Below are 14,166 nucleotides of genomic sequence, written 5' to 3'. Positions count from 1 at the left end.
TGATAATGAAGAAGTGCAAAAATATGCAAATTTTTCACATTTTACAGTTAGAGCATAATCATTTAATCAACAAAACCCTGCTTGGAGCCACACAGAATCTTATAAAAGGTGAATACAAAAGTGCAGAAAATCACTACTGTTCAAAAGCTACACTTCTGAAGAGCTGCAGAAACTACTGTTACCATTCACTGCAAATAGGCTGAAAACAGCACAAAAATCATGAGCCACATGATCTGTAGCGGGCCTCCTCTTTATGTGGGGTAGCATCCACGTAACCAAGATTTTACTAGAGCAAATGTGGCACTAACTTAAGGCCACATAAGTACTGGAAACAAGTCTGTGCACACTGTAATGCAGAAATAAAGATATTAAAGCCTGCTTTTCTGTATGAACTTTTGTGTTTTGGCAGTAGTAGACCAGTAGTTTCTACTGGGTCTGACCTGCTACTATAAATTGGTGTTGCCTAGGTTTGGCAAGTTTTTTTTTTTTTTAATTAGAGAAGATCCTTACCAAAAAAAAAAAAAAAAAGAACCAACACACTCCAAAATCTGTTGAAGGAGCTGAAGGAGCTGTATATTTAGATCTTACTTCTAAATTTTAATATGATTTTACAGGAGGATTCATCCATTATTATGATGAACTGTTGGAAATGGAAGAGTGATGGCCATCTGAAACAAAGGAATGAAAATCCCACCAACATACTAGTGCATCCATGTAATATGCTTAACTGGTATGACTTGCATTGCAGGAAGAATGTTGTATTCTCTGACACAACAACATTTCTTTCCTATTATTATAAGATCAGCCTTTTACATTTCATATCTTACCATCTTTAAAAGCCTATAATTATGGAAGCTGATTGAAAAACTATGTTATTTAAAATTAACAGCTGAATGAAATCAACAGAGGCAAAGAGCATTTTTATACAAGAAAATAGCACTGTAGAAAGAAAAGTCTGTACAATATTTAAATATTGTATATACATAAAATTATATTGTCCATAACTAATCTTAAAGTTTCTCTTGTTTGTAAACCATGGAAAGCAACACACAAAAAAATGTAATATTTAGCTTTTAAAGCATTTAGCAGGCAGCAGGAAACTGAATGCTAGCAAGCACACTTTGTAACTGCAGAAAGTATCCAGCCGGATACTGTGACTAGCATTCTCCATAATTTTTTAGTTTTTTTTTTTTTTTTTTTAAACTAACTGAATGCAGAACAGATTTCTTTTCACATTCTACTAGGGAATTCTGCAGGAGACACAAAATTCAAGGGCAAAATGCAGCCAGCCAGTTCTGCACTCTTTACTGTGGCAAAACTGTAGGTTAAACACAGAACTCTGAAGTGCAGGATTAGAACATAAATTAGTGAAATAACTGATAAAACTTTCATTTTTCAAAAGTGTCAGTAATAGCTTTAACTCATGCTCAGCTTATTAGCTTATTAGAAATGAAGGTTTAGTTTAACAATTAACATTGCTAAGTTTCAAAACCGTAATGAATTCCAGCAGGTAATGAGCTCTGTTTAAAAGCTTTGGAAGAGTCAGCATTTTGGGGAGATTCTACAGATTAGTATCAGTCTGCAAATTTGAATGGGGATTTGGATTTGCACCAGAAGTTGTCAGTTCGTGGCAGATACACATCCCAGGTTTCACAAGTTACCCACTTGCAGGATTTTACAAAATAAAAACTGCCAGTTGCAGAAGAAATTCTCCACGTCAACATGCGTAAGAAAATATTTCCAGGAAGTTATTATTTGGTAAGCAAGATGTTACTGTGACCATCACTGTACTTCCCCATAGTATATAGTTGTGTGCTCCCAGCCACATAAGGAATGCTTTATTTACTTAATGGTATTTATAGTTTCATTCTCTTGGCCTCTGTCTTCCACTTTAATGCATGTTAAACGCAACACAGAAACATATTTTCCATAATTAAAATGTTTGGTACTCAAATTATGATACTTTTGTTCTGGACATTTTCTCCCTTTTAAGCTGTTTAAATCTTCCTGGACAGCTATCAACTATTCCAAAAATTAACACAGGGATTAACAAGAAAAACACATAACCACCGGGAGGAGCGGCTGATAGACCAGATGGGTGTGCTGCCGTTCAGAGGGAGGCTGGCGAAGTGAGCAGAGTGGAACCTCATTAAATTCAACAAAGGGAAGTGCAAAGTCCTGCACCTTGAGAGGAATAACCCCCAGCACCAGTGCAGGCCAGGGGCTTACTGATTGGAAAGCATGTTGGCAGAGAAGGACCTGGGGTTCTTGGTAGAGAGCAAGTTGAACAAGAGTCAGCAACACGGCCGTCCTTGCAGCAAAAGCTAACAGTATCCTGGGCTGCATTAGGGACAGCATTGCCAGGAGATCAAAGGAAGCGATCCTTCCCCTCTCCTCAGCACTGCTGAGGCCACATCTGGAGTGCTGGGTCCAGTTCTGGGTTCTCCAGTAGAAGAGAGACATGGACCTACTGGAGCAAATCCAGCAAAGGGCCACAAAGTTGATTAAGGGATGGGAGCATGTGACATACCAGAAGAGGCTGAGAGAGCTTGGACTGTTTACCCTGGAGGAGGGAAGGCTCAGGGGGATCTTATCCGTGTGTATAAATGCCTCGTAAGAGGGTGTAAAGACGATGGAGACAGACTCTTCTCAGTGGTATCCAGTGAACAGATAAGAAGCAACGGGCATAAACTGAAATACAAGAAATTCCATTTAAATAAGAGAAAACTTTGGTGAGGTTGGTCAAACGCTGGAACAGGTTGCCTAGAAAGGCTGTGGAGTCTCCAACTTTGAAGATACTCAAAACCCAGCTGGACAATGTCTAGAACAATCTGCTCTAGTTGACCTTGCTTTGAGCAGCTGCGTTAGACTAGTTGATCTATGGAGGTCCCTTCCAGCCTCAACTATTATGTGATTCTGTGATTTCAGATGGAGACTAATAAAAGTAAGTTTAAAATACCCTTAAAAGGAAAACAGCTTTGTTCTTAGTAATTTTCCGAAGTGTAATTTTCCGAATGAGAGCAATATTAGCTGTTTAGTCCCAAAGCTAGCTCTAAGAGCTTTAGCAATAAAGGCCTTATTTTCAAACTGGAGCAGTTAATATCAGGCTCTCAAAATATATATTTATTTTTAAGTCTAATTTGAAGGATTCCAAGGATTTTATTTTCAGTGGAATCCCAGAAATTAAGAAACTCATTTTCTATTTCTTTAAGCACCTGGCTTTCAGCACTTAAAATTTTGAAAGTACAGGGCCAAATCAAGATAACAAAAGACGACTGTAAGCTAGTAATTTTTTCAGAAGATGGTGCTGTTCAAACAGATAATCCCTACAACCACTCTGTGAATTGGTGAGTGTTTCTTGGGAGGAAGAGGAGGAAGTAGGGCACAAAGACATCATGCTTTTACATTTTTTAACTAATCTTTAACACCTAACAACAATCAGTATTACTTAAAAACGGTGGGGCTTTAAGCATGCTTAAGCAACTCAAGAAATTTTACTACCTCTGGAACTTTTGCTCCCCAAACTTTTAAAGGGTCTTTTAAGATCCAGCCTTTGGTCATCCGAGGTCACAAACATGACATATCCCTACCTACTGGCTGTTCTCATCTAGCCTGCTGAAATTCAAGTTGATTACATAATATATGAAAGTCAAAAAATGAAATAGTGGAAGAACAGTCTCACAAACAGGCCATGGTGGGGCAAATGGGCTGTTAGTAGTTTAAGAAATCAATACCAACTTTGACACTTTTAGAGGTGGCAACATCAATGGCTACAGCTTTGATTTCAGTGTCCCCAAACTGCATGAGCGTTTTGATCTCCCGCCGGTTTGGCACTGAAGCATCAGTTCCTGTGAGATCCAGGCGAAGGGTGCCACACTTTTTCACTCCGGATTCAGTGATGAAACTGACATTATCTTGTTCTGAGCTGTAGATATTGATCACTATTATTAACTGAGAAGGTTTCGCAGGTGTGTAACTGCGCGTCACAGTTTCTCCAAGGGCCACCGATTGGTCAGCTGAGATAAACTTGTCAAAAACATCAGTGCACCAGCGTGTGCCATCTTTGATTAGCAGCTTCTCTGGTGGATGCTTCCCCTCCACAAACCGATTCAGCACCCCCACACCATAGGTGAGGGGAGAACGTCGCACTTTGATGACAGCGGGGTCTAGACCAAAGAGGACAGCTCCTTTGAGTATAGTGAGCCCCACATCCTGAGGAATGATGACTCGGCATCTGGAACCAAAAGCGCTCTGGACAGCTTGTTGAAGTAAAGGGGATTCAGCGAAGCCACCCACCAGAAACAGAAACTTGACATTGGTCACTTCCGGTTTATCAAGCACATCACCTAAACAGAAACAAAGGCCATTCAACAGGGAAAGCTTTCCTAAGGCAAAGCGATGCAGGTGAAAAACCTAATACTCTGAATGTCCTTCATGCACACACAAGCTCTGAAACTGACACATGTTTTGAGGGACTCTATGCCCGCTCCACTGCGCTTAGCATGGACTAGTTCCACTTCTCCTTCGCTTCCTCTTCTACAGAAGGGACTATCGTATCGTCCACACTATCTTTCACTGGGGCAATGCTCTTGAATGGAAACTTACCTGAATGCATAGGATATTTCTGAAGGAGAAGTGGCATTTAGGCTTCCTAAACAGAATTTTTATTTAATTTGAACTAGTAAAGGGAGATGCACAGATTTTTTGCAAAAAAATCCTGCCAGTCAGAATAGGTGTGGTGGGGAAACGGACATAATCTCGTCACTGCAACTAACAATGAGATATTCCCAAACTTAACTGATTCAAAGGCCCTTTACTGCATTCCATAGAATTCAATCAATTTTAAATTCACTTACTATTTTGGACGCTACCATCTTAACCACAATGCATACTATCTGCAAAATAATACCTCCATACCTTTTTACAGATGTTCCCTCTTAGCTGAAGCCCACATCCTTTAGTTCCAAAAAAAGCAAATAGTTTAATCACTCAGCATCAACTAAGGTTCACTCCTAGTTCATTTAAATAACTGAGGCAGCATGACGGAGGTGTCTGTCCGAACTACTGTAATCCTAGCTCTCTCCCTTCCTGCTCACATACAAGCTCTTCTGTATTATTTGTCTTAAGTTGTGTCCTCTCAAATTTACCTAATAATTCCTCATACAGAGAGACCAAAATTGGATACTCTGTTCCAAATACAGTTCAATTAGTGCTTCGCAAAGCGTAGATAATAATACCATGCTCAGCATATATATTATACTCTACCTCATACAAACCAGGTCTTCTACGAGGCAGAGTTTAGGTAATTAATTTCACAATAAACCTATGTCACTGTCCGTTAGTGGATTAATAAATCCAATGCTGCTTAAACCATGCCTGGAAGGACTTTTACCAAGATGCATCATTTATTATTTTTGTTTTAGAGATGTCACTGATTTGGGCAGTCATGAAAAAAAATGTGACTTTAAGTCCACCCACTGATGAGAAATGAACTAGAGGTCTTAATAACAGGAATAATCAGAAACTAATTATTTCTCTGGCATTAATTAGTTTTTTCCAGAAACAGGAAAAAGAAAAGTGAGATCTAGGCTAATTAGTACACTTCAGCCTTCTGAATGCTTGTAGCCCTAGAAGTACAGGATAATGGAAGCCTGGGCAGCAAAAGGACTGAATCACACTCAAGAACTTGAAATAGAATGAGGTAGTAAGATGTATTAAGGTGATGTTCCCTACCTGAAATTACTTGCCTGACCACTTTGTAGAGAGCTACAAGTTTCAGAACTAGACTCTTTGCCCCCATACTAGCTGGGTTGTTTGAATATAATTCCAGCTGCTGGTCTGAAACAGGCAAATGAAGCTTCAGTCTCAGCTCAGCTAGAAAGTGGGATTACACACAGATACATACTAAGGTGCTGAACAATCTGGTCAATTGTAGGTTTGAAAAGAGCATTCATTGCATCCGGGCTCATCCTCAGCATCCCCTGGGAGGACCACTTCACAAAGTCCACACTGGAAAATAATAGTGAAGGAGGAGGTTAAAACAGCAAGTCTAGCTGTAAGAAACAGCCAAGCGCTTGCAAGACATACCACATAAATGAATGAGTTTACAGAATCTGCATTTTTTTGCTTGGAGGAAAGGGGCTGGCCTCACCCCAGTGCCAAGACACCTTCAGTAATGTAAAATTTCAAGAGAGAATTGTTCCTTTTGCTTGCTTAATTGTTGTTTTCTTTGCCTGATTGCCTCCTATAGCATTACCTACGCTCATCTGCCTCCTGAAACAGCTGCCGGTCCATCCAGTGCCTGCTCATCTGATTCATCACTGATCATCAACAGCACTGATTCACTCCCAGAAGGGTAACATTTAGATTATAGCAGCAGCAGGCCAAAGCCACTGGAAACACACATGGAAAATAAGCAAGTATAGGAAATCTCAGGAGGCAGAAGGGAGCACACCATAAATGAGAGGCACAATGTTTGTAACAGGCGTATGTTATTCCATCATGGATCGACGTCCAAAAACTTGTCATAGCTTGGTAATCTCCTTTTCATACATGTACATATGTTACCTTTACACTCTTTCTATCCCCTGCCATCCTATTAATTCCCTTTTATTCTGGGGGAAACGTTTAGTACTCCCTCTAAAACGCACCATTAAGACCACTAACAAGAAGCAGATGGTCTTGTGATGGGCAACATTTCCACAAATCTTGAACATGGTTTCAGAGCCTTAGTCTCAATTAGGAAGTGACTCTGAGCTGGATTCCAAGTAAATTAGACTTTAAGTACATTTAGTAATGGTTAGGAGGAGATGCAGAAGTTTCAGCCTGCATGCTACATTTAATATTCAGTAGAGAAAATGCAGAAAGAGGCCAATGTACAGGTATTAAATATTGGGTCTTCTGCTCTTGGGTCCTAAGCATTCTGCTCCAGATTCACGGGCTCTCTGGTTTATTCTCTTTGATGGCATTAGCCTTCATGTCCCCTGTAGCACAACTTCAAAAGATGCAAAATGTCCACTTCCTTTCTGTAGTAGCCCATGATCTTGTCCTTCAGGGTGCTTTCTTGACACTGACAATCACGAATTAAAACCTCTGTAGGGGGGATTATGTCTCCCCATCTTCTGAGCAAATGATCTAACTGATAAAATACTGGGGGGGGTGGGGGGGAGGGGAAGTCCTGCCATCACTGCAAATGAACACTTTCACCTTGCCTAGCTCTATGCAGTGGTAAATGTTTTTACCTGTGATCTTGCTTTGCTCATAAATATATCCATGCCATATATCTTTATGTATCTCACAATTCTGGATTCGTTTCAAGGCCCAGGCGTTTACAAATTAAGATGCAAAAAAGTTAGTTACCGAACATGTAAGTTCTCTATTTGTTATCCCAGACCCTCTTATTCTATTAATCACTTTTCCTATTTACAAAATGGCCTTAGGTTTAAAGAGTATTGAGCAAAGCAGAACTGACGTTACAAGTATCGTCTGGGGTTGATTCTGAAAGAAAATCATTAATAAAGAAGTATAAGTGACTCAAAATACATGGTTATATTCAGGAAAGTGACTCAATGGGTCACTGGACAACCTAGTAGGTGACCCTGCCTGAGTGGGGCGGGCTCAACTAAGATGATCTCCAGAGGCCTCTTCCAATCTCAACCATCCTGTGATTCTATGACTTTCATTAGGCCACTATTCACAGAAAGCAATACCGGGAGAGTGTAAGTCTTGTACAGAAAAGCTTTTGCAAGAGACTGATCAGAACTTTTTATTCTGGAAACTGTACTTCAGGCAATCTTATTTTCTCAATAATATATTACATTTTTACATTATTATCTTTTAGTCCACATGTAACTAGGATATTTTAATTATTTGTCTTCACAATCAGTTGTTAATAATGCATCTATTTAGGTTCAACCATCTACTCACTTGCTTTTCCTCAAGGCATGTTCCACACTGTGACCCCGAAACTTCTTGTAATAGTCAATGAAGGAGAAAGGCAGAGTAATGTTCAGTGGATTGGTCCTGTCTGGAGCTGCTGCCCTTTTACGGGACTCAAATGCTATCATCAGATCTACCCAGGCAGCAGGACGCTTGATTTTAAATTGCTCAATAAAATCTTCTCCAAATATTTTACACAGAAGCTTTTCAAATTCATAGTCCACGCCTAAAGAACCATATGGCCCACCTGTATGACAAACAAAATACAGCTTTAATATTCTGCTCACTAGATTTCAGTTCACCATATACACATCAGACTGGCACTACTGAGGTCTACAGAAAGAGGTACCTTTTCTAACAACATCAGTTGATCTAATACAAAACGTAATTTACCTTTGCCTCACTTTTACCCTTACACCATCATCACCGCTGCAACCCTACCACCATAAGACAGAGAAATATCTTTATTAGAAAAAGAGGAAATTGCCTCCTTATTCACATATGAGAAAGTGTAGGTTGGACTTGTGTTCAGGAATAGATAGACTTGATGTACAATGTCCTGCTTGTTCTTACCAGCTTCTTTTCCACGGCAGTTCTGCAGCCAGCAAGACTGAGAAAGCTCAGTGATTTATCATACAGATGAGGACTAACTCAGTAATACAGAAGCATAGCAACAAAGAAGAGGCTGTCATGTGGTTAACAGCTTGGCATAGGACAAAGTCCAAGTGGATCTGGAGTTCAGGAAAGGAATATCATTCAAGGACTTGCATTTTGTATCTTTGTTGTGGACCAATCATTGTGCATTTTTCCAAGGGGATGGTGGACCCTCCTTGTTACACTGCCTGTGAAATTATTGGAATATATGACCTTCCCCTTAAACCTGGGGAAAATTCGGTTGTGCCAGCAGTCACTTTTCAAATATCCTGTTGTGACACTCAGCTACTTCTATCTCTGTGGTATGTCTTGAAATACCTGGACGGAGCAGCAATATCCAGGTGACCTGTGAAAGGGGATGGAGATGACGACTCTGTTAGCAGAAGTCAGACCGGCACTATGGCAGGGAGTGAGTAACAAGGGAGGTTACAGTTTCTTACCCTCTCAAAGTCAGGTTTACTGTCCCCAAAGCGTCAGAAGCATAAAGTGATTTACCCTTGTCTACTGACGAGCAATTAGGTTATCATAATTTTGAATGTTGATCTTATTTCAGGAAGAACTTCTAATAAAATGTAGTGAATAATAACCATATATTGCACAAAAAAAGCAAGACGAGAAAGTGTCATTTACCTGTTGCCTTGTACAGTTCCTTAAGGTGCCCTTCAGGGAGCCTGATCTGATGAACAGTGATATCCACTGTACCTCCTCCACTGTCAACAACGATGTAACGATCACCTGGTTTGCAACATGAACAGGCAAGTGGTATTTATGTTAGCATTAACACAGCAGCATATCGCTATGAAAACTTCTCATGGGCATTATCACCATCAGAGATGATGGCTTGCATAAAGTCATGGATGTCTACACTGAAAATTTGATCATTATTAGCAATCATAATGTAGTGATTGATAACAAATATGAAATTTGGATGTCAAAAGCTATCAGTTTAGCACAGTTGAGTGCTAAAGTGGATTAATGGAACTGCTCATGCAACTGGTACATTCTAGTGAATTTCCAAATTACTATTATGGCATATTTACAAGGCCTATTTTGAGAAACGTGTTCTGGTCTGTATTTTAAAACCTGGATTCCTTCTATTATCTGCTTAAAAAGCTGTATTTTGCTAGAGCATGGAGAATTGCTCAGCCCTAGTAACTAACTGCAGCACATGTACTTGTATTTTTTTCTATTTATAATCAGTTTGAGAACCCTAAAACGAACAGCAGATTTGTGGGAAATGCAATGATCACCCACAATATAAGACTCAAGAGAGAAAAATTTATTCAATAAAGGATACTACCTTCCTCCAGTTCGGACCAGATCTCTCCTATGACGTTTTCCACCAAAAAGGTGCGACTCTGTCGATTACGACGCACGTGTTCCTTAGCTAGTCATTGACAGAGAGAAAATTACTGAGTATAAGAAATCATGAACAAGTTTATAGCATACAATGCAGGAACCAAACACAAGCCAGATGAGATATCTCTATGTATCACTTGTTAATAGAACAGACGAACAAAAACTACTGCATTAGAACTGGGATAACACGTTACTCCTAGGAAGAAGGAAAAAAGTGTTTTTCATACATTCTATTCTTCCTTGATAGTAACTGGATTAAAAACAACAGGCTAATATGAAACCCACAAACAAGTCCTTCTTTACAATACTTATTTTTTATATACCAGTTTTAAAAACGCAACGTGAAAAAGGTGCCCTAGTTTCCAGTCATGCTAAGGGGTATTCTTGCCACAAGGCGGCAGCTCTAGTCCACAAGACACTGGCAGTGACCTAAACGTCTCCAGGAAGGTCAGAGAAAATGCAATATTTTCTGCTACTGTTCTTAGGTGTTCAGCCATAGATACCTTTGGAGCCTTTCGATCATGACCTTTCAGCCTGCCTCAAAACAAGCATCCAAAAACACTGGTTCACAGATTCATAACTTCTCAAGGCCCAAAGAGATCATCAAATCTGAGTCTCTGATAACTCAGGCAGGAGATAGTCACCTGGACACGGTTAAAGACATTAATATCTATTTTGACCTTTACCTATGGAAAGCCTGGTTTTTATTTGCTAGCCTGCACAGCTGAACCTAACACTGCAGTTCTTTCTCAAGTAAATCAATTATACCTTTCCTTGACTAATAACTCAGATTTGGCCTATTATAAATATGCAAAGGACACTGGCACAGAATAACTTAGCTACATACAAATTAAAAATTAAGCCTAATCTAATAATACTATTAGAAATTAAATTAGAAAAATTAATTTCTACTTAGACATTTAAAAGATGCAAAACATTCTGTGAAGACAAAGTAAAGTAGTCTTTGCTACTATGCTTCTTAATCAACCTGTACAACCGGATGACCAAAATATTGTTTCTTGTGTAACTTACTTTCACCTCCAAAGGCAGTTATATAACATACTACAGAAAAAGAGATGCATCCTGTCATACATAAAAATATCTTTCTTTCTGAAAATAAAAGATGCAAATTGCTAAATGCATTTTTCTTCTTGTTTCTATAGTGCCTGCCATTAAAAAAAAGCAGAGGCTCCGCTTGCACCCATACTGCTTCCATAAAGAGCCTATGATGCAGACAAGCCATGCAAGCCTCACCGTACTGACTGAGCAGCACGCATCAAGTGTTTAAATGGCAAAGCATTCCATGACAGAACAAGCAGTAGGTCCAAGAAAAGGCCTGATGCAGAGCCCACAGAAGTCAGCGGGAGTCCTTTCATTCACTTCTGTGGGCACTAAAGTGAACATGAGATCCAGTCTTTAACCAGGACTGAAGAAAAATTATCCTGGCCATTATGAACAGTAAAACTTTGGTTTTGACTTCACAGCAACAATATGCTCCTTGGAATGCTTCTCTCTGTTTATATTTAAAGTGTTCTCCTTCTTAATCCGTTCCCAGCTTTTCTTGAGTCCCTGCCACGCCTATATGAAATTTTAAATCCAATCCCAAATTAATTCACTCCAAACTTTGTTTTTATTAATTTTGATTAACTCTGATATAATTATTTTTTCTCATCAACAATAGCTTTTACCTTACAAAGTCAAGAAAGAGAACAATAACCCCCTGTCCAAGAAAAGACCCTGTAGCAGAATCCTAAGATCTATCAGATAGATCCTACTCAGCTTCCAAACCCCCTTAATCAAACAGAGAAACTCTTTCCATTGATAATTTATTTTCCCAGCGGCAAATCCCCACAGAGCCTGAAAGTGGGTACATGGAAAAAACACATGGAAGAGGAACGGTTCAGAACATGAGCGTAGGGGAAAGAACATGAGGGGACTGCAGAGGAATTGTGTTCTGCACCTTATGTGGGCCTCTGTAACACTGAACACAGCTGACAACTGCTAGCTAGGAGATGCATCGATATGATAAAATGATGCAATGACTCGGTCTGACTGAAAAAAAATCATCCACTAGCTTAATCTTCCATTGCTTATGGTGTTTTGAGCTACTAAATGTGATAAAATACGAATTATTCTGAAATTTTCTCTCTGGGATAGACTGGCACACCGCTACTGAGGTTAGTGCAACTGTTATAATTCACACCAACAGGAAAGCTGACCCATTATGCTACAATCGCACCATACTGCCTCTCCCCACCATCCCTCCTTTTTTCCCCTTCCAATCTCAGGCAAGCTCAAAAACCTTTGGTGATGAAGGATTTTTGGCCAAGTGACTTAAACTGTGGTCCATCTCTCCCTCACTGTAAGTCAGTCTTCAAACATTGATAGTAGCAACCAATCACGTGCTAATAAATCAGAAGTGCCATATTTAGTTTCTCTTCAACGTGTAGGTAAATTCATTGCTGAATTCCAAAGCTGTGTGTTTCTTAAGTGTCACTAGTAATTAACGCTGACTACTTCATAGGGATGACATAGAAAGCACCATCTGCCAAAACTCTGGAAGGACACCTCAGACTAAGAAGTCTCACTGCAGACCCAGTTGTATAACACTGCTTCAATAATGCAGCAAATTGAACACATAATTGTTTCCAACTTAATACAAAAATTGATGTAATCATGAAGTGCTAATTTTAATTAAGGCAAAAAAAAAAAAAACTGATCTGTAAATACTATGCCTCTCTTTAATTTTAATCTCTAGAAGAGTCCCGCAGCATCCCAGTAAAGACAATGAAGCATGCTAAAATTTAACTGTGTGCAAATGTGTTTGCTGGATCAATGTCTAAACTAGGCTAATTACAGTAAACAATGAAACAATATATTAAAAGCAAATTGATGCTAGTCTGAAATATTTCAAGAAAGTAAAGAAAAGAAGAAATGGTAAGAAAACAGCCCAAATAAACAAAGCAAACTTAGGTATAAGAATCTGAGTTAACAGAAGAAGTACCCTGTGTAAATCCAGTTCCAGTTGTGTCACTTGGGCTATAACCATTGACAGGTGCCCTACTACTCAGGTCTATCATCTGGTGCAGGCGAAGTTTTCGGCAGTAGATAGAGGCAGCCTCAGGTTCCAGGGCAATGATCAACTGCTCAGGATTTTCAGGCGTTGCCATTTCTGCCTGTGAGAGAGAATTAATCAGAGAAGTGGGATGGGAAATTCTGTAACTTATTAGACCCTTTCCAGCAAGTGAACAAAGCATTTCCCCAGCTCTCAGTGTCAGTTTGGTCAGCCCTCCAAGTTCAATGCACAAAGAAGCTGCTACCATTTTCTAAATGTCTTGATCTGCAAATCATCCTGCCTACTACGTGTAATCATGACTTCACAAGCTGTAACAGGGAAATACGCATGCACTTACCATGCTGAGTGTCTACCTGATCAGCTGTGTGCATGACAGGTGGAAAAGGAAAAGTCATTTTGAAACCCATGATGAATGGCCTAAAACCTGAACTCCAATTAATCCATGAATTAACGTGTTAAGAGGAGCCCTAGTCTCCTTTAAGAAATGAAGAAATACACCTTTGGCCTCTTTTCCGCACGTATTTTAAGCCTATCTTGTTTTATATCCTAGCATTACAGAGGGTAAGTGGATGATGTAATGAGAATTGACTTAGCCCAGCTAACTTTGCTCACAAACACACTACGGGCCCAATTGCCTCAGTTAGTTAGCCTTTGCTGAAACCGACCATCTCCCCACCCCAAAGCTTACTGGGAAAGTACATCCTTTTGACTTAAACCCAACATTTGGTATTCCCCAATCCACTGCTTTTAGGTACATGCCCTTTTATAACAGCTTCAAAACACTCAGTATTCAAGGACTCAAAGTACAATAAGGCAGGTTCTGTAAAATACAATGAGAATAAGCCTAAAAATAAACCCAAACTGTAAAACTAACAATTGTCATTCTATTTGCTCTCTAGATAGTGAGTCGTCAGACACGATATTTTTGAACAAGCCACAAGTTCTCACACAAATACATCACTCCCAGAGTTGGGCTTAAGAGAAAAATATTGAAGATCAGTTGACAAAGCTGTATTTTCATGTCTTTTCTCCAGTATTTCTCCATACCAAATTTTCAAAGTTTGGAAAATGCAGACTGACAGTTGCCAGAGTAACCCTACAAGATATATAAAGACTACCTGTCAAGCCCAAGTCCAAGC

At 39.5% G+C, this 14,166-nt stretch overlaps 1 protein-coding gene across 2 annotated transcripts in view; it reads right to left on the bottom strand.

Moving 5' to 3' along the window:
• Nucleotides 1-400: 400 nt before the first annotated feature.
• Nucleotides 401-14,166, bottom strand: part of HSPA12A (heat shock protein family A (Hsp70) member 12A) — a 62,344-nt gene continuing 48,578 nt past the window's right edge. For both annotated transcript variants that reach the window (XM_068951619.1, XM_068951620.1), the window contains exons 7-12: nt 12,956-13,127; nt 9,893-9,979; nt 9,223-9,327; nt 7,927-8,185; nt 5,906-6,009; nt 401-4,346 (exon numbers count right to left, since the gene is read on the bottom strand). In XM_068951619.1, the coding sequence (XP_068807720.1) occupies nt 3,712-4,346; nt 5,906-6,009; nt 7,927-8,185; nt 9,223-9,327; nt 9,893-9,979; nt 12,956-13,127 (1,362 nt within the window). In that variant the 3' untranslated portion in view covers nt 401-3,711. The remainder of the gene's footprint in view (nt 4,347-5,905; nt 6,010-7,926; nt 8,186-9,222; nt 9,328-9,892; nt 9,980-12,955; nt 13,128-14,166) is intronic.

This window comes from Struthio camelus, chromosome 7 (assembly GCF_040807025.1).
Source record: "Struthio camelus isolate bStrCam1 chromosome 7, bStrCam1.hap1, whole genome shotgun sequence".
In the NCBI taxonomy this organism is placed as follows: Eukaryota; Metazoa; Chordata; class Aves; order Struthioniformes; family Struthionidae; genus Struthio; species Struthio camelus.
This window is presented reverse-complemented; position numbering and strand designations above follow the sequence as displayed.